We start from the raw sequence: 18850 nt of genomic DNA, 5'->3' as shown, positions 1-18850 counted from the left end.
CATGACATAAATTCACGTTCATCGTGTCTGCGTTGTAAACAATGCCACAGGTCTTCAGAAGAGGGATAGCGATCACACATGGTTCTTTCTCGTTCAACGGTCGCTATCGCTACGATTAACGCAGGAGATATACTCGTGTGAGCAACTTTGACAACAACCTGACGGTGACCCAGTCAAAGTAAGACGTTTGACGGATAGAAGGCTACACCGTTTTCCTCTGTCACATGCGTAACTTTCCCACCCATTATTTGGAATAACTTCGATTTACGGGACTTGCATAAATGTATTTCATTCTTTCATTTGTTCCCTGTTGTGTAGAACCACGATGATGACAATGATACGTCCTGCTGCAAGATTCAGATCTAAGCTTTGGAGTTTAATGGCGTCTAGACTCAGTCACAACTTTGCTGCCATGTCCACTCACAAAGCTGTCATTTTTGACATGTATGGAGTGCTTATTCCGTCACCTGTGAAATTGGTAACATGTATGTAATGCAATGTGTCACACAAACGTAGGGTAATACCGCAACAGAAACTAGATTTATGTTGGCCTAATTATCAATTTCAACTGCTGGTGGAGGAATGGGACTCAGTATATACTGTATAAGCCAGTACAGAACAACTACCAGATGTCTCTCTTTTGCTCCAGTGTTTGAACAACAGAACAGCATTACCCCTGGCACGCTTGGTCAGGCCATCAGGTCTGGGGGTGAGGGGAATACATGGAAGAGCTTCATGCGTGGAGAACTGGGGGCTGAGGAGTTTGTTGAGGCCTTTGCCAGGCAGTGTAGTGACATAGTGAGTAAATGTCCACGCAGCCCTGGTAAAAAAGCTCCAATCCATTCCTTATCATCTTCGCTTCTTCATCCTCAGGCAGGCCGCCCTGTTCCGATTGGCTTATTCCTGTCCGCCCTGATCAGTGGACCAATGACCAGGCCTCTGCCCGTCATGATGGAGGCTGTCCAATTGGCTCGCTCCCGGGGCCTGAAGACGGCTGTGCTCAGCAACAACTTCCTACAGCCGAACGGCGAACCCTTCATGCCCCTGGACCGCTCCCTGTTTGACGTGGTGAGCGCAGGCATGAAGTGGGACATGGAAGTGACAGTTCCATCTGATATCTCAATAGGCCGACTTCTGTTTCTGTTGTCTATCCGGTCTTCTATATCCATGTTTGTGAGCTTCTCATTTTTTACATTGTGTGGTCCTGTCAACTGGGACCCTCCACTGTATAAATGATTATGAATGACATTTTCTCTTCCTCTCCCTTTCCTCACACTTCCCTCCCCAACGCACAACCCCCCCCTCAACCCAGGGCGGGTTCTACGCATAAGTGTCCGCTCAGGGCCTCGCCCGCTGGGGGAGAGGTAGCCCCCAAGTTACGCGTTGCTTAGGGCCCCCAAAAGGCCAGAGCCGGCATGGCTCCATCCATCTCTAACCCCTTCCCCCTTCCATCTTTGGCTGTAGATAGTGGAGTCGTGTAAGGAGGGCCTCAGTAAGCCAGACCCCAGGATCTTCCACCTCTGTCTGGACAGATTGGGGGTGTCTGCACATGAAGCCGTGCTACTTGATGACCTGGAGTTCAATGTTAAAGCCGCTGCCCAGCTAGGCATGCATGCCATAAAGGTGAACAGGCCTCGCTTTAATAACTCCCCCAAACACCCAGTTTACCAAATGCAGTCCAATACCCGTCTAAAGATTTTCTGTGATCTATAGCCATTCACACAGTTCATAAGACCGGATGACATAACACAGCATGGGCACTATAATAGGTGCACTATATTATGCATGAACCACGAAACACAAGGGATATAAAGACCAACTGGCCAAGCAGTGGTTAATGGATGTTGTTCTCCAGGTGGGAGACCCAACTGCTGCTGTTGAAGAGCTGGGAAAAGTTCTGTGGACCCCCTTGTCAGGATGTGTTCATGGGACTGGCCCAGGCTCTCCCATCCCAATGGACCAGCTCACACAGTACCTGAGAAGCCATCTACCTGACAAAGGTACAACTATCCATTTAAACATGGAAATAGGGTTGATTTTTCTACAGTTTACGGGTTAATACTAGTTAGTCTCTCAATTGCTAACACATTTCTTGAATGTGTACTACGTTTTCTCAAAACCCTAAACAAACATCTTGATACTCACAATATTTTGGACAAACCCTTGACTTTTGACCCTGAAGTAAATCTGTCATAGAAACCAAACTTCAAATTACACACAAGCATCAGATACAATTAACCTTCTGAAGACCCTTGACAAACTGCAGTGAGGAATTGAAAGAGGAAAAAAAGGTTTTCATGAACCAATAACTATTATGTCTTCCACTCCATGAGTTTGATACAATGTGAATCATGCAGTCACATAAATACTACAATTTTCCTTCTTACAGGATGTTTATTTTCCATGCAAACATTCTACAGTACAGTACTGCCCTTGCCTGTTGAACACACATGCTTGTCACTGTAGTCGTCACATTAATGTTCTGTAAGTCACCAACACAAATTCGCCAAAATGGAATTTGCAGAAAAATAAGAAAACAGGGAATGAAATGGAGCATTTTCAGTTAGGTTGGAGGGTTAGCGTACACTACAGCTCTGCATTAGCAATAACCATTCATTCTGAGTCAGTGTCCTGTCTCCAACCATGTCAGAAAAGACCTATAACCTACACAGTACAATAGTTTATATTTACACAAATTATGGAATACATGTAATGAAGCGGGAGAAGATGAATGAATGGAATACATGTAATGACATACCTGGACATCGCTCTTTCACTGTTAGCTGCTCTCAAATGGAACCCGGTATTTCATGTGCATATGGTTGTGCAGATGGATGCGATCAATTGTAGAAATGCTTACTCTATATTTTGGAAAATGTAATTGTCTTCAGTAATTTCTGAGGCGTTTGAGGTTGTTTACCACAACCATGTTCACAATGGTGTTGATTTGGGCCTCAGAAATATAAAAAAAAGCTTGGTCTACCACCAACTGTTTGCCTCTCAGTTCCACAGTGTTTGACACTGTCACGTTATTGACAATATAAGTCTAGTAAAGTTCTTATAGTGTCTGCTTCTGCTACTGTAATGCATTGTTTCATGGTACGTATAGTATAGAGAAGTACAACTTCATAGTATGGTTCCTGTTTTCATCCCTGATGGTCTGGACAATCGATAAAAAAAATTTGGTATATCCATTTGAGTTTAGAGTGTGCAGCTTTTTCATTCATTTTATTTCCTGGACAATCGATGCCACACTGAAATGGCTCAGGTTTGGCTGTATTCTCAGCTCAGCTTCCCTCATTGTCATACCGTGTAAAACTTCATGGTCCACAGTAGCATGGATCTCAGTTGAGATTGTTGTGCCTCTGCCTCGTCCACCTTCTCTTATCCTTACCATCCCTCTGCCTCATCCACCTCCTCTCATCCTTACCATCCCTCTGCCTCTGCCTCATCCACCTCCTCTCATCCTTACCATCCCTCTGCATCATCCACCTCCTCTCATCCTTACCATCCCTCTGCCTTGCATCCGTGATCCCGAGCTTACCTGTTGCCCTTTTTATTCATTCCAATCTCCTGATTGTTGTTGAATATTTTTGGTCATTGGTGCTTAAACCTGGAGAAATGTTTGTTAAGGGTGTTTGAATTGCACTGGTTTGAGTTTACTTATTGAACGGCAGTGTTTTCGAAATGACAACATGGTGACAATTGTCTTTAACTGACAATTGTCTTTAACAACTTCAAGACAAATATCTTAAAGTGAGAGGTGTGTTTAAACCTTTGCAAAGAAGTGTGAATGGACCAGAGAAATGTGGCAAAAAGGGTACATAGTGTTTTTAGACTGGGGTATACAGTCTTTCTGTTGGGAATTGGCAGAATGGTTTCATGAGGATGGCTTACACTACCTATTATTGTGTGTTAGCAATTGAGAAAAAACGACCTGTTACTTTGTAAAACAGTACTAACAAGGAAGTGTGAGGACTTTCTCATCTCTCTGTCATGAAAAGGCACCTCTTTGTAATGCCCACGTTGGACTGCTGTTGATATTCTGTGTGTGTATGTCAGACCCCATCACGGTCCAACAGAGCCCCAGCATTACCCAGACAAACTCCTTATACCATTTGACCAGTGGAGGGCGCCATCTCCTCCTCAGGAAACAGCAGAAGGGCTGCCAGGCCGTGGACACAGAGTACAGGTACGCTGATGAGGTAAACCCACTTGGCTATAAGAATGAAACGTTTGTGAGATGCAGGTGATCAGCATCTGCTCTTTGTGCCCCCCAGGTTATTGAAGGCTCTCCGGGGATCCAGTCTTCCCGTTCCAGAGATTGTTGATCTGTGTGAGGACTCGAGGTGTGAACCATGCATACAGCCTGTGACACACACATTTTAGAGGCTTTCAGCCAACAAATCAAGGGCACAATAAGCCTTCAAATGTTAGTTTTTGTGATCCCTACGCAAGGACACCTGTGGTACAGATAAGGTCCATTTCCCTTCTGCCGGCCATGACCGCTGACAGAGCAGTGCCTCGTGGCCTTTATTTAGGCCTGCTACATGAAAGCCTGCTACATAAACACACACACACACACACACACACACACAGGTGTTGCAGATTAATCTTTTATCCTTTTTGTTCCCGCGTGAAACCCCTCAGGAACCAAACTGGATGAAGCGGCGAGGGACCAAACTGAACTCACCCTGCGTTTTTAGCGTCGGGGGAAACTTTTGCGATGGTGTTAATAAATGCGTCCATGTTGAAACTGTCCCTGTCAAACACGTCCTCGTCTTCCTCTTTTAACCAGTGTCCTGGGTGTTCCGTTCCTCCTGATGGAGGTCTGCCCAGGGACACGGTTCAGAGACCCCACACTGCCCGGGGTTGACCCTGGGGACAGGAGGGCTATGTACCGAGCCGCGACCAACGCACTCTCCCAGATCCACCAGACAGACCCTGGAGCCGTTGGCCTGGACGGCGGAGGTAAGCCAGTGTCTCGGGTACAGTGTCATTGTTCTGCGTCCCGAGTAGCGCCGTGTTTCCTGTCTGCACTGCGCTGGTCTCTGGTCACAAGGAATTCCCTATATAGAAAATAGGGTGACATTGGGAACGCGCACACAGTATGCACTTGTGTTATTTAAAAGTGTTCCTCTCTCGTTCCCTTCCTCCTTAGTGGTGTCTGACTCCATGGGTTACCAGGTAGAGTGGTGGGCCAAGCAGTATAAAGACAGCAGGACTCCGCCCGTTCCAGCGATGGAGAGGCTCATCGAGTGGTTTCCTCTGCACCTGCCCAAACCCCAGAGGACTACGCTGGTGCACGGAAACTTCCGGTACACTCTCAAATGCACCGTGTACATATTTACTTACTCGGCTGTAATGTTAATATACATTATTTGAAGAAAGCCCCAATTAGTACGTAGGTTCCATATGAAACCCTGTTCCCCTGCGACTCCGCCGCTCTTACCGTGAGCACCAGGTGATGAGATGGTGCTTTATGGGGACGCGGTTCATACAAACCAAACCTGCTGTGATTGGTAGGCTGGAGAACCTGGTGTTCCACCCAGAGAGGCCAGAAGTAGTGGCGATTCTGGACTGGGGCCACTCCACCCTTGGGGATCCCCGGTCAGACCTGACCTCCAGCTGTGTGGCCCATTTTGTGCCCTGGGACAACCCTCTGCTGACAGGTACCACCACACTACCTAACCAAACTACAACGTAACACCAGCCTTGCTTCTTTTTGACCGGGCCAAATCCGAAGTTGCTATAATGGCCCCCTCTTACCATGAGCCCTGGACAAATGTAGTGCCCTCCATAAGGCATAGGTTACAATTTAGGACAGCCTCGAAGGAGCTTGCATGTTGTTAGGATTTACAGTGTTCTCCCACAGGGATGTCTGACAGGGACCTTGTCCAGCTGGATATCCCCAGTGTGGAGGAGGTATTTCATCAGTACTGCCACACTATGGGCTTGGAGGAGGGAGTCCCAGACTGGCAGTTCTACGTCGCCTTCCACCTCTTCTGCCTGGCGGTCAGAGCAAGACAGCTGGGGGACAGCAGGAGCTCCACCTCAGGTATTAAAACAGTTCAGCAGTGTGCCTCGGGCCCTGTCAAACCAGACGTTAACACTGTTTAGCTCTCGTAGCCGTGTTAAGCGTCACTTATCTAGCTGACCTTCGCTTTGGTTGGATAAAAAAAGCACGTATTCCTCTTTTGCAGTACAAAGCATCTCTGGGAGGTTGGCTGAGCAGATGTCCGATCTGGCCTGGGACTTTGCCACCAAGGAAGGCTTCCGTATCTTCAACGCCATGCCCAGAGGCTCTCACACAGCACTTCCTTAGTTCAATGACAGTTTGGAAAGGTTTAGTTTCTGTTGATTTAATCTTTGTTGCAAATTGCAATATTTATACTTGAGATATAATTTCAAGAAAATGCTTTTGGGAAGTAGCAGGAGTTGGACTTGGGATTTTCCCAGAGGATGACGGCTCATCCCATCCAGACCTCAGCTGTTAATTCATGGTTCCTAACATGAACCCTGGAAAGAGGTCACGCAGGGCAGCCAGGAAGCAGCACCAACCCAGTCTGGATCAGCCCAGGCATAATTATAGCCATGCCACAATGGGCCACATTCATGTTTTGCACTTGCTTTTTCTTTTGATAATTGCAATTTCAAAGGATCTACTGGCAATAACTATGATAATGTTTTGTACTACAGTGCATGGTTGAACACTTCAAGTCTTTCTGGATAACAGCTTCTGCTAAATTATTGACATGTTAATTGTCTACCAAGATCTTAGTATTGTTGTATTTTAGATGTGAATGTTCTGTTTTGTTACCCTTTGTAATTAATAAATAAGAACACCATGTATTAATTGTCATTTCTAAATTGTGAAACCAAAAACCCTTGAAGTGAAAGCAAGAAGCAAAACATAAACATATCAACTGCTACAATTTACAATCCAAACTTGGGAGTATTTAGCCAAAAGATGAAAAAAAGTTTCTCAGTTCCAATACACAGAGGGCACTGTATTTATGTTTTGGATTTTCTGTGGAGTAGCTGCCAAGAGCTAAAGGAGATTCAAATGAAACGAGCAATAAACACATTTTGCTGACGTGAGAGACAAGACGGTACACTTGGGTTTGGCTCAAATTCTGCTTGCATCAGTTTCCCCCCTCATGGTGCTTTCCCTCATAGGACAGCAATCATTGTCAAGTTCACCTGGACATTTACTGAGATGACAGGGCATGAAATAAAAACATTAAAACAACTGATAAACCATGCCGTTAAAACCCTGAATGCTGATTTGCTGAAAGCCGTGAAGAATCAGCTGGCGTGACACACATCTGACAGCCCGTTACTCTTCAAATGTCCTAACCGTTTTGGTAAGCAGTTTAAAGAAGCCATAAGGCACCTCAGGGGCGTTTGCTACGTGGCCAATATACCACAACTCAGTGTTTTAACAAGGCAGCCGGCGTTGCATCTTCTTAAAGAACAGCCTTAACGTTGGTATATCAGCCCGATACCAGACCACCTCTTGTCTTCAGTATATCACTAATGTCTAAGAATTTTTTTTGAAGGGGCGTTTCTTTGCTTATTGGCCCGGAAAGTGGCAAAGGATAGAGCGGAATATTTGCCAGAAGAGCATTGGGCTGGATTCGAACCCACGCTGCAGCAGTGCGTGTGGGCTGGATTCGAACCCACGCTGCAGCAGTGCATGTGGGCTGGATTCGAACCCACGCTGAAGCAGTACATGTGGCAGCAGCTCAGAACGCTGGACCATCCTAGGCCACCTTTTTTTTTTTTAACACTATCAATCCGCTTTAATAGCCAAGATCCAAAACCAATTCTACAAAATTGTCCTAAATGATCATCGATGTTAATGCAACATTCGATTTGAACTGCATAGACAGAACTGATTCCCCGTTCATTCCCCGTTTCATTGCGGTTTACCCTTTCAGTACTGACAATGAGTTTACATTTGGCTGGAGTCATAATGGATGTACAGGAAATAAAACACAAAGTCATCATTAGTCAAAAATAAAACATTTGTGCAATCAAGAACAGCGATATACAAGGATGCTATACACTTAACTTCACTATAGTTTCAAGGTCACTTGAGGTTGTCATTCTTATTTTCCAGTGTTACGCCCAGGATTGACTCCTCAGCACGTTTATGCATTTCCATGGTTACCTGGAGCTGCCAGTATCTGAGGTAAACCCACATCAGGCTCCCATTTTTCCTTTTGTCCCTGTTGACGAGAAGATTGCCTTTAGCACAGTAGTGGTCATTCTTAAAGATATCCTTCAGGTCGCCCTCCAGATCTATACTGCCCCCTGGTGGTTCCTTCACCACCTTCAGGAGTAGGTTTTTCTCCATCTCCAGCCTTCGTTCCCTGGGCAGCAACAAGTTGCAGTAGGCTCCCTGCCTCTCCACCAGGTCCTCCTCCAGGTCTTTCAGCAAGGCCGAAGCCTTCTGGTGCCACCCGGCCTCTTTTTTCAGCGCATGCTGAAGGAGGGCCCCTGCAGCACCGGATTTTACGAGCTCTGTCCTCTCCTGCTCTAGGACCTGGCGATTAAATAAGGTTCAGTAAAACAAAATGTACATTTCAGTCATTTAGCAGAGGCTCTTATCCAGAGGGACTTATCTGGCATGGGGTGGATTTGGTTTGTTAAATTTAATGCTTGTTTTGCCACTTTCTGGAGGTTTTTCAGATTGCTGAAGACCTGATGGTTGAAACATTGTGTTTATGATAAATCACCTGGGAGCATTGCTAGCAGTGTGCAGCGTTATACATCTGTTTTTGCAACACTTTCTGTAAGTCATTATTTGAGATTCGTCAGCAAAACAAGACTAAGTATGGCGCTCCAAGCAAGTCGGTCAGGTCTGGTCTGGTCTGAGATTCACGATCTGACAACACAAAAGAGCCTCACCCCATAATGAACAATAGCTGCCAGGGCATGACCCAGCTGTGTGGCTAATGTCAGTCACGTGTGAGGACAGTTTACCACTGCCTGTCCAGAGAACTAATACCACTTCAAGGAAGCGTTACGACAACACCAGTCTAAAAGTACCGATTCCTCTCACCTCTCGTTCCAACTGCAGCTTCTTGCGTTCGTCTGTGACCCGTTGGCTCTGTGAGACGAGGGCCTGGCGGTAACCCTCTACCCTCTGCCTCTCCTTCTCCAGCTCCAGTTCCAAGACGGCCGCTGCCCGTTGGCTCTCTGTCAGCGCGTGCCTGTACTTCATCTCTAGGTCGGAGGTCACGGCAGACATATCCTGGTCGTACTGGGCCTTGACCTTCAGGATCTCGTTCTTGGACTCTCTGGTCCATACCCAGCCTGAGAAGGAGAGCCGGTTGATGGTTTATTGTACACGGTGGCCCCGATTTCATGACAATACTGCATGTACTGTACATACATAGGTACTGTAGTAACAATTTATTATTATGTAAAATCATTTTCTGAACTATACAGTTCGGTCATTAACTGTGGTGACGGTCAAAGAGGTTGGTCTAAGTAAGCGCAGCCCTGTTGCTTTTGGTTTAGAAATACACGTCTTGAGAACCGCCCTGCCAGTTAATTACTTACGAAAGGCTGCCAGGCCCAGCATTGGAACCAGGAGGGCATAGTTCCACTGGTTCCCTTCAGCGGCACCTCCTTGTGGGTCTGGCCCAATGTTCCATCTAGGAGGGTCATTCAGGTTGTTCATGGAGGTGTCCTATTCCAGAAGACAGAGGTCTAACGTTTATCCCCACACAGACTTCACCAAAGCTTCAGCTATCTAGTCGATAGCACTACATGAAACCAGCCTGTCCCCGAGCCATGACCGTGACCTCAAGACGTAGCAAATAAGAGGTCCTGATTTGATTTAGATTAACTATTTAAATAGGTATGCATAGAAAGGGGTTGGTTATAGTTGCATTATTTTGGTTTTGAAGACAACGTGACATGACTATTTTAGTGTGTGGCCACTGACTCATTTGCGGTGCACAATTTAGCAATATTACAGTAGATAGGCTATAGTACTGGTCAAGATAACCAAAGACATATACTGCACCGAATAGAAAATTGCGGTTTCGGTTTGCTAGCACACTTGCTAGCTGAACTCAAAAAGCTAGCCAACTCCACAGTACCGCGTAGTACGTACTGCACTTGCAAGCTAAAATCAGCAAAAGCTAAAAGTAGTTTAAATAGTGCAGGTAATTTCACGCTAAAAAAATTGTTAACTGCAGAGGAATGCAGTATATATATATGTTATATGCTCACCTTGACAAAGAGCAGCCAGGTCAACAGTACATTTGCTTCTATACAGGGCGATTATACAAATTGTAGGTTGCGTTCAGGTGCTATCAGTTCTCCGAAGCTGCTGGTTCCCAGTGAGAAATGTCACTTGAATGACCGTGCAATCACAGTTAATTAAATAAAAGTCAGAGAGGTTCGAATTGTGAAGTTTCAACACGTACGTTTCACTATTCTAACAAACAAATTGCAAGCAATTTAACAATTACAAACATATCGGTGCCAATAATGTTTGTAGACGGTCTGACCACTGTCAATGTAAGCAAGCTAGCTAACTTTTGTATTAGCAAACTTACCAGGCTAGTTAAAATCGTGGTTGAAAAATTGTTCAGACTCCCATTTATCAAGTAAGATTTATCCACTCCAAAAGCACTTGAATCTTCAACACACGTCTGACCACTTCCAGATCCCAGTTCCCACCATCACGTGAAGGGAACTTTATCCTCATGTTTTTTTTGGACAATGACAAACAGACCACTTGTGTTTGATTAAAAGGGTGTTACCGACGGGCGCAGATTTATACTCTCTTCAGTAAAACACTTAAACGTGTTAAAATCAAATTACGCATGTTTTACTAAATGTTTCGTCAAGCTCTCAATTGGTTAATTTAATCTAAAATGAATGTGTATAAATAGATTCAGAACTTCAAGCGCTGTCAAAAACATGCGCCTCCCCTTCCTTCACCAGGTTGAGGTTTCTTCCAGTGGGCGGGGAAACACTACTTTATTAATGTTTAAATCTGGAATGCTGCTTTGTAGCAATTAGCAACAAACATAAAACCCGTGAGTGCTGATTTTAATGATGGCTGGCGTATCCCGGATCCTGATCAGGAGGCTTTCATCATCTCAATCTGTGAGTGTTATGTTTTGGGAAAACCTATGTGTATAAGCCTGTGCAATGTTGCCTCCCTCCCTCAGTTTCGTAACCGGTAGATACAGGCTTTCGTAAGCATCCTTCAATGACCTTTTTACACAGCTTGTGAAGTGTCAAATTGTGAAAATTATCTGAGCAAGACGCGGTCTCTTTTTTTTATTTTTATAGATGGAGATATTTTTTTTATAGATATTCTTTTGAGTGTTTTTGATTATGTTGTTAATTCAGTGGGAAGTATAACGTTTTTTGTTGTCTATGTTTTGAGGTGTTAATTGCATCATAATGTCTAGGATTTCAACCAGTTAATATTTTTCTTTTTTATTCCATTCAATGTTGTTAGCTCCCTCCATCAGTCCGATGTTGTTCTAGGAATTTCCACTTCAACATCAATGGCAAGAGGGACGACGCGAAAGTGTCAAATGATGTAAGTTACACGATTATGCGTTTGATGTGGGTTTTTTTTTTCAATGAAGACTGATTAAAATATTTAAAGGAGCTAACCTTCGAACGAAATAAAACACGTTTTGGTGTCACATTAGTGTTTGAGATGAAATATTTCCTGACCTGTGAATATACTTCTAATTAGCTAAACCATCATCTTGAAATGTTTACTGAGTTTCAGTAGTTACTGAGTTATCTGTAGGTATCTGGAAAAGTTACCTTTGGGAAGGTTGCAGTTTTCACTCAGCAAATCAGTGGCAAATGCTCTTATGTACAGATCCACAATGGTATAAATCCTAAATTCAAAGCTATCATCAAGGTAGGAGGTGATGAACGAGGGGTTTCTCACTACAGGTTTTAACTTTGTTTTATTGTGAAGCAAACAAAATGTTTAATGCTGATTGTCTGTCAGCAGTGGTATACGTAAGCAATAAGGCATACGCGGATGCACCACAGCTAAGAACCTAAACACTGCGTGCGCTCAGCTGTGGTATATTGGTAAAACACCTCAAACGCAAGATGCTTTTTTGCGCTTATAAACCATTAACCAATGCAATTGTAGCAGTAAAAAGGAATGTGATGTCATATCTGTAGTATACCACCTGGTTTATAAGAGACTGTATACCACGGGTATGACATCACATCACTTTTTACCACTCTAATTGCGTTGGTAACCAGTTTATTACAGCATTAAAGAATCTCAGGGGTTTGTGATATTTTGCCTATTCTAAGTGCTGTGTCCACCCTGCATTGCATCATGCCTAAGAATAGCTATTTACCTTGGTATTTCTGTCCATATACAATACCCCCACTTACTTTATTGTTTCATTATGAGATAATTATGCATTTTGGCTTTTGAAGGTTTACATTTTGGCCTCTGGTGGCAAATTATTTCCAGATATCCACAGGTTTGTGGAGGAAAACTTTAATTTATTTTGATAGGCTGAAGGAAGAATTTGTTAATGAGGCCATAAAGAGACCATCGACTGAGGTTAGCGCATGGCCAAATATGCAAGTTTAACTAATAGAAAAACCTATGGTTTAATATTTTATCATGTACAGCTACATCAACTATTTTATTTAGCTAGTGCTTGAACTTAAACTTGAACATAAGTGTGGCTGGTCAGTTATTCTACTGTCTCAAAGTAACAAGTAATGTCTTTTAAGTAACATTCCTACAGTAGAATACTCTCGATAACCTTAATAATGTTCTCTTGTGGTTGACATGGAAGGTTTTCTTAAAGTACCCGGAACAACACATTATTATGAGAACGTTCTGTTATTAAATAAGCATTCTGATCGTCAGATCTCCCAGTATCCAGTAGTGGATCATCACTTTGATGCGGTGGTGGTTGGAGCTGGGGGGGCAGGGCTGAGAGCTGCCTTCGGTCTGTCTGAGGCTGGCTTCAACACGGCCTGTGTCACCAAGCTGTTTCCCACCAGATCTCACACTGTGGCAGCACAGGTACTTCCACGCACTTATAAATTCTATTTTCTCTAATTGGCAGTAAGTGTTCGTTTAAGAGGCAAGCTCTTTTCGCGGGCTTTTGGGAATTTTCGATGGCAGTTGAAAACATAAAAATGTAGTGACATGGTGACATTCCACCTATTTCTAGAGTTACCTGTAGCTGCTGAAGTGTTCAAACTGCATTATATATTTATGCATATTGAAGCATTATGAATGAAGATAAATTGACTTTATTAATGTAGCGTTGATCCTTTGAGCTGTTGTAAAGAAATTAACCCGAATACTGATCAGTTGAATTGACAAGTTGTTTTGTCCAGGGTGGAATCAATGCAGCTCTGGGCAACATGGAGGCAGATGATTGGAGGTGGCACTTCTATGACACAGTGAAGGGCTCTGATTGGCTGGGAGACCAGGATGCTATCCACTACATGACTGAACAGGCGCCGGCCTCCGTGGTGGAGGTGAGAACGAGATTATGGGTGGCCGAAACATTCACTTTGTTTAGCTCACCTGGTGTCCCAGGTCTCAACTTGTCTCTGGTTAGGAGAGGACAAAAACCAGAAGAGCTAAAGCTCTCCATGGTTGTGAGCTTAGGCCCTTCTCCCTGGCTTAAGAGGAATAGAGTGCCATTTGCACAACAGATTCCAATGTTTTTGTCAATAATTTCGCGCTGCTTCGCTTGCTGTTTGGTTTTGAAACGCTGTTGTCCGTCCGTCCGTCCGTCCCCCGCTAGCTGGAGAACTTTGGTATGCCCTTCAGTCGGACGGAGGATGGGAAGATCTATCAGAGGGCGTTCGGGGGTCAGAGCCTGAAGTTTGGGAAAGGAGGACAGGCACACCGGTGCTGCTGTGTAGCTGACAGGACGGGACACTCCCTGCTTCACACGCTGTATGGACGGGTACGTCTCATGTTATTGATCAACCATTACCACGATCACCTCATCCAAATATGGCCTCTACCTGTATTGATTAACTGATTTCCCAAGCGGAGGCAAGTGTTTGGTTTTCCTTAACAAATCTGGCTTCAGTCTAAGGTCTTGCGTCTGAGAATTTGTAAATTTTTCATTAAACGGATGCTCGTATCCAAGGGAACGTGTATAGGTGACAGCCGTGTCGTCGTCCAACTCGGAAACGTACCTTTTTGCATTTAAACATCTCATTAACATCACTGTCCTCTCCAGTCCTTGAGGTTCGATACCAGCTACTTTGTGGAGTACTTTGCCCTGGACCTGTTGATGGAGGACGGTGAATGTAAAGGAGTGATTGCCTTTTGCATGGAGGACGGATCCATCCATCGCTTCAGATCCAAGAACACTGTCATCGCCACTGGGTACATGTTTTTGAATGTTGCAGAGCCTTTAAAATCTGTTGAAATTGAGCTCTTTAATGTTCTGACATTAATTGCTGAGTCAATGACATGTCAAGGGTCTGCACCCATGCCAACCAACACACTGCTTATCATGTGTCCTCATACATGTTCTCATGGAACATTGTTCCGGGTGCATGTGTAGTGGTTACGGCCGTACCTACTTCAGCTGTACCTCCGCCCACACGAGCACCGGAGACGGCAATGCCATGGTAACCAGAGCCGGCCTACCATGCCAGGACTTGGAGTTTGTGCAGTTCCACCCAACCGGTAAGAAATGGCACCGCTAACCACACTGAATCCGGTAAGAGCCATGACCACTAGTCCTGGAACAGTGCTTGTTGGTGACTGAACAGTGCTTGTTGGTGACTGAACAGTGCTTGTTGGTGACTGAACAGTGCTTGTTGGTGACTGAACAGTGCTTGTTGGTTGGCGAACAGTGCTTGTTGGTGACTGAACAGTGCTTGTTGGTGACTGAACAGTGCTTGTTGGTGACTGAACAGTGCTTTGGGAAGAGCGTGGGGTATTGTTTCATGTGAAAACAGCACGACCGTCTGTAATCACTCCCCTCCTCTGAAGTCCTTATTTACTATAAGCATTGAGTCCCCAAGGATGCAAGGAAAGGTTGTTTTACTCGACTAACTGACCTTGACAACACTGGCGTGCGTGGGTGTGCGTCCTGAGGCAACGTCTGAAACCTCGGTCAACTTCTGTGATGCTGTCTCAGGTATCTATGGCGCCGGCTGCCTCATCACAGAGGGTTGCCGTGGCGAGGGCGGGATCCTCATCAACAGTGAAGGGGAGCGTTTCATGGAGCGTTACGCCCCCAACGCCAAAGACCTGGCCTCCAGAGACGTCGTGTCACGGTCCATGACCATCGAGATCCGCGAGGGACGGTATTGTCCTCCCACAATATGAAACACTGATTGAGTCTCAAGGTTTATATTTACCAGCAGTGCCTGACTCAACCCTTAATCCCCTTACTTGCGTTACTTCACGACGGAAATATAAATGATATCGAGTGATTGACGGATGATTCCATGTGGACGACACTGTCTCACAGAACGTTCTTCTCCTTTCCAGGGGCTGCGGTCCGGAGAAGGACCATGTGTACCTTCAGCTGCATCACCTCCCCCCCCAGCAGCTGGCCGTCCGCCTGCCTGGCATCTCTGAGACGGCTATGATCTTCGCGGGTGTGGAAGTCACCAAAGAACCCATCCCTGTCCTGCCCACCGTCCACTACAACATGGGAGGAGTCCCTACTAACTACAAGGGACAGGTGATCGTCGCTTTTTTAAAATTTGGGGAAGCGGGTTTTGCTCTGAGGGATTGTTTCATGCTGGGTCAGCTTTGATTGGTCTGAAGTCTGTGACCTCTGCCCAAGTAAAATTTGCAGTGCATATTTAGTTTGAGAAATTATGATGATGATGATGATGATGACAACGCTCATGTCTCCATCAGGTCATTACTCACGTGGGGGGTGAAGACAAGGTGGTGCCTGGGCTCTACGCCTGTGGCGAGGCTGCTTGTGCCTCCGTCCACGGGGCCAACCGGCTTGGTGCCAACTCCCTGCTGGACCTGGTGGTGTTTGGTCGGGCGTGTGCCCTCACCATCGCAGAAACCGGCACGCCAGGTTAGCACATGCCTCGCTGTGATTGCCTGATTGGTTAATTGATTGATCTTGGTCAAACCTGTCATAAAGTACTGGAGCATAGCGCCTGGAGTTTGACTTCCAACTCTTGCCCATCTAGGTGAGAAGCTTTCCCCACTGAAGCCTAATGCAGGAGAGGAGTCTGTGGCAAACCTGGACAAGATCAGGTTTGCTGAAGGGACCATCAGGACCTCTGAGATCAGACTTAACATGCAGAAGGTGAGAATATGTTGGCATCAGGGTTTTACACGTATTGGCGTGTGTGTAACAAATCAGTGTTGCAGCAATATTTGTTTTAGCATGTCAACGCTCTTTGAAACCCCCTCGTCTTCTTCACCAGACAATGCAGAACCACGCAGCAGTGTTTCGTACTGGCGATTTGCTGAAGGAGGGCTGTGATAAGATGGACGCCATATACCAGAGTATGGAGGACATAAAGACATTTGACAGAGGTCAGTAGTTTGGTTTACCTCACAGACTTTCAGAGCTTAGTTGACCATGTTATGTCAACGTTTTACACTTCCCTTTGTATTGATTCAGTAGTTTTGGGGTTCAGTGTTAAGGGTTTTACTGGTCCTTACCCAGATCAAGCCTACTTGCCCCAGAATGAGGAGAGTCAGGCCCGAGGTCTGGTGTGGGTTTGCTGTCTTTGTTTCCTCTAACCCTTCCCTGGGATCCTGTCAGGGATCGTTTGGAACACTGACTTGGTAGAATCCCTGGAGCTGCAGAACCTGATGCTGAACGCCGTTCAAACCATCCACTCTGCCGAGGCTCGCAAGGAGAGCCGAGGAGCCCATGCCCGAGAGGACTACCAGGTAAGACGGGTTACCTGGCTGATTAGGGGGTGTTCTCATGACTTTAGCAGGTTAGGGTGTGTTCTCATAACTTCGGCAGGTTAGGGTGTGTTCTCATAACTTCGGCAGGTTAGGGTGTGTTCTCATAACTTCGGCAGGTTAGGGTGTGTTCTCATTACTTTGGTAGATTAGGGTGTGTTCTCATAACTTTGGCAGGTTAGGGTGTGTTCTCATTACTTTGGTAGATTAGGGTGTGTTCTCATTACTTTGGTAGATTAGGGTGTGTCCTCATTACTTTGGTAGATTAGGGTGTGTTCTCATTACTTTGGTAGATTAGGGTGTGTTCTCATTACTTTGGTAGATTAGGGTGTGTTGTCATAACCTAAAATAGTAAATACACTAGGATGTGTGATTTAATCACTCTACTATTCCCACAAATGTCAAAGCCCTGCTTTTTTTTTATTGTTCCAGTGTATAGTACATTTACCAACTATTTAGCTACCCCTTTGACAAATGTGAAGGAGATGACACAGACAAGAAGTGGACTCACCTTAACTCGGACCTTGTCGTGTTCCAGGATCGTATGGACGAGCTGGACTATGCCAAGCCTCTGGCGGGACAAGAGAAGAAGTCCTTCGATCAGCATTGGAGGAAACACACTCTGTCCACTGTGGACATAAAGACTGGCAAGGTCAGTACAACAACAACTGTTTTCCTGAAAACCCCTGACACTTTTGTTGAGAATCCCTGAGGGAAAATTTCCCTCAACTAAATTCCATTCATTTCTGGACTAAAGTGTAGGGTAATTGTTCAGAAATATTTTTTTTAAACAAGATGGAGAAAGATGGATCAGTCTGAATCTGTCCATCTCTCATTGTGTGTCTGTCTGTCTGCACACCATGTTTCAGGTGACTCTTGGGTACCGGCCGGTGATTGACCGCTCCCTGGATCAGGAAGAGTGTTCAGCCATCCCACCTGCCATTCGTTCTTACTAACATCTGGATCAGGAAGAGTGTTCAGCCATCCCACCTGCCATTCGTTCTTACTAACATTTGGATCAGGAAGAGTGTTCAGCCATCCCACCTGCCATTCGTTCTTACTAACATCTGGATCAGGAAGAGTGTTCAGCCATCCCACCTGCCATTCGTTCTTACTAACATTTGGATCAGGAAGAGTGTTCAGCCATCCCACCTGCCATTCGTTCTTACTAACATCATCACCTTTTTGAACACATCCTCTTACTGCTTTATTTCCAAACTCGGTTACACGCTTTCTGGCAAAACCACGCAAGAAGCCATTTGCCTGTGACGTTGGTGTGGGAAATGGCAAGTGTTTGTTTAGCCTTGGGTGGGTTTATTTGGGCTGCTGCCTCTAGTGGACATTATTATTTGGTTCCTGTCCCTGTGGCATTCGCAGTTCACTGATACCATAGCAATTATAAGGGAACTTTGAAAATTGTCCCAGCCTCTCAGAACATGTACTTAAGCTATTTACTCAAATGCATACTAATTAAACACTTCCTCTTATGTAGTATACTGCGCTTCATGGGTCCTCTGCCAATAGTCCTGTGTACTGGAGATGTCTCTTCTACACAACCTATGTTCATGTAAATAATGGGTTGAATTGGTGGCAACTGCGGTATTTGCTGGGAGGATTTGATTTAGCTCTGCTTGATTAAACTATTTACACGACACTGTGTGACATGGTTGACTCCTTGGTGTCCTTGCTGCTTACTGGTAGAATACGTTGTGTGTGACAATTGGGATTGGCGGGAAAAAAATGAAATCCTGCGTGTTATCAAGAATTAACGCACAGTTCTATTTGTTTTGTTGTGTTTTCAGTTCTTTCAAATGTTTAATAAAATATATGGATTAAACTCTATAAAAGTTTGCTTTTTATTTCAATATGACTTGCTCACAGTTTTCTATACAACTTATTGGTAATACAGCCTATTTTCCTAGCGGAACATCTTCA

General features: G+C 45.0%; 3 protein-coding genes across 9 annotated transcripts; 2 read left to right on the top strand and 1 right to left on the bottom strand.

The window, feature by feature from the left end:
* Nucleotides 1-3: 3 nt before the first annotated feature.
* Nucleotides 4-6850, top strand: LOC105016547 (acyl-CoA dehydrogenase family member 10-like). 2 transcript variants are annotated; one of them, XM_010880452.4, is made up of 13 exons: nt 4-178; nt 319-485; nt 650-798; nt 874-1068; nt 1465-1623; nt 1856-2000; nt 4063-4192; nt 4281-4349; nt 4799-4971; nt 5162-5318; nt 5527-5672; nt 5876-6058; nt 6204-6850. In XM_010880452.4, the coding sequence occupies exons 2-13, from the start codon at nt 326-328 to the stop codon at nt 6323-6325; spliced, it is 1788 nt and encodes a 595-aa protein (XP_010878754.2). In that variant the 5' UTR covers nt 4-178; nt 319-325; the 3' UTR covers nt 6326-6850. The 2 variants fall into 2 exon arrangements, with proteins under 2 accessions (XP_010878754.2, XP_019910395.2); XM_020054836.2 differs by lacking the exon at nt 4-178 and having other exon boundaries at nt 353-444.
* Nucleotides 6851-8012: 1162 nt separating this feature from the next.
* ccdc127a (coiled-coil domain containing 127a) lies at nt 8013-10708 on the bottom strand. 5 transcript variants are annotated; one of them, XM_010880451.5, is made up of 6 exons: nt 10581-10707; nt 10252-10374; nt 9574-9703; nt 9071-9324; nt 8339-8551; nt 8013-8234 (listed from the first exon to the last, which is right to left on the bottom strand). In XM_010880451.5, exons 3-6 carry the CDS (start codon nt 9692-9694, stop codon nt 8157-8159), a joined length of 666 nt encoding a protein of 221 aa, XP_010878753.2. In that variant the 5' UTR covers nt 9695-9703; nt 10252-10374; nt 10581-10707; the 3' UTR covers nt 8013-8156. The 5 variants fall into 5 exon arrangements, with proteins under 5 accessions (XP_010878753.2, XP_010878749.1, XP_019910396.1 ...); XM_010880447.5 differs by having other exon boundaries at nt 8013-8551; nt 10581-10708; XM_020054837.3 differs by having other exon boundaries at nt 8013-8551; nt 10252-10351; nt 10581-10696.
* Nucleotides 10709-10982: 274 nt separating this feature from the next.
* LOC105016545 (succinate dehydrogenase [ubiquinone] flavoprotein subunit, mitochondrial) lies at nt 10983-18750 on the top strand. Of its 2 annotated transcripts, none has more exons than XM_010880446.5 (15): nt 10983-11136; nt 11498-11581; nt 12905-13063; nt 13384-13527; nt 13800-13964; nt 14247-14395; nt 14577-14701; nt 15159-15327; nt 15515-15710; nt 15893-16064; nt 16183-16301; nt 16423-16534; nt 16767-16897; nt 17454-17567; nt 17785-18750. In XM_010880446.5, exons 1-15 carry the CDS (start codon nt 11083-11085, stop codon nt 17869-17871), a joined length of 1980 nt encoding a protein of 659 aa, XP_010878748.2. In that variant the 5' UTR covers nt 10983-11082; the 3' UTR covers nt 17872-18750. The 2 variants fall into 2 exon arrangements, with proteins under 2 accessions (XP_010878748.2, XP_019910394.2); XM_020054835.3 differs by having other exon boundaries at nt 17398-17567.
* Nucleotides 18751-18850: the final 100 nt, after the last annotated feature.

Source organism: Esox lucius, chromosome 16, assembly GCF_011004845.1.
Source record: "Esox lucius isolate fEsoLuc1 chromosome 16, fEsoLuc1.pri, whole genome shotgun sequence".
Lineage (NCBI taxonomy): Eukaryota > Metazoa > Chordata > Actinopteri > Esociformes > Esocidae > Esox > Esox lucius.
The sequence above is the reverse complement of the archived record's forward strand: the minus strand, read 5'-3'. Positions and strand labels throughout refer to the sequence as shown.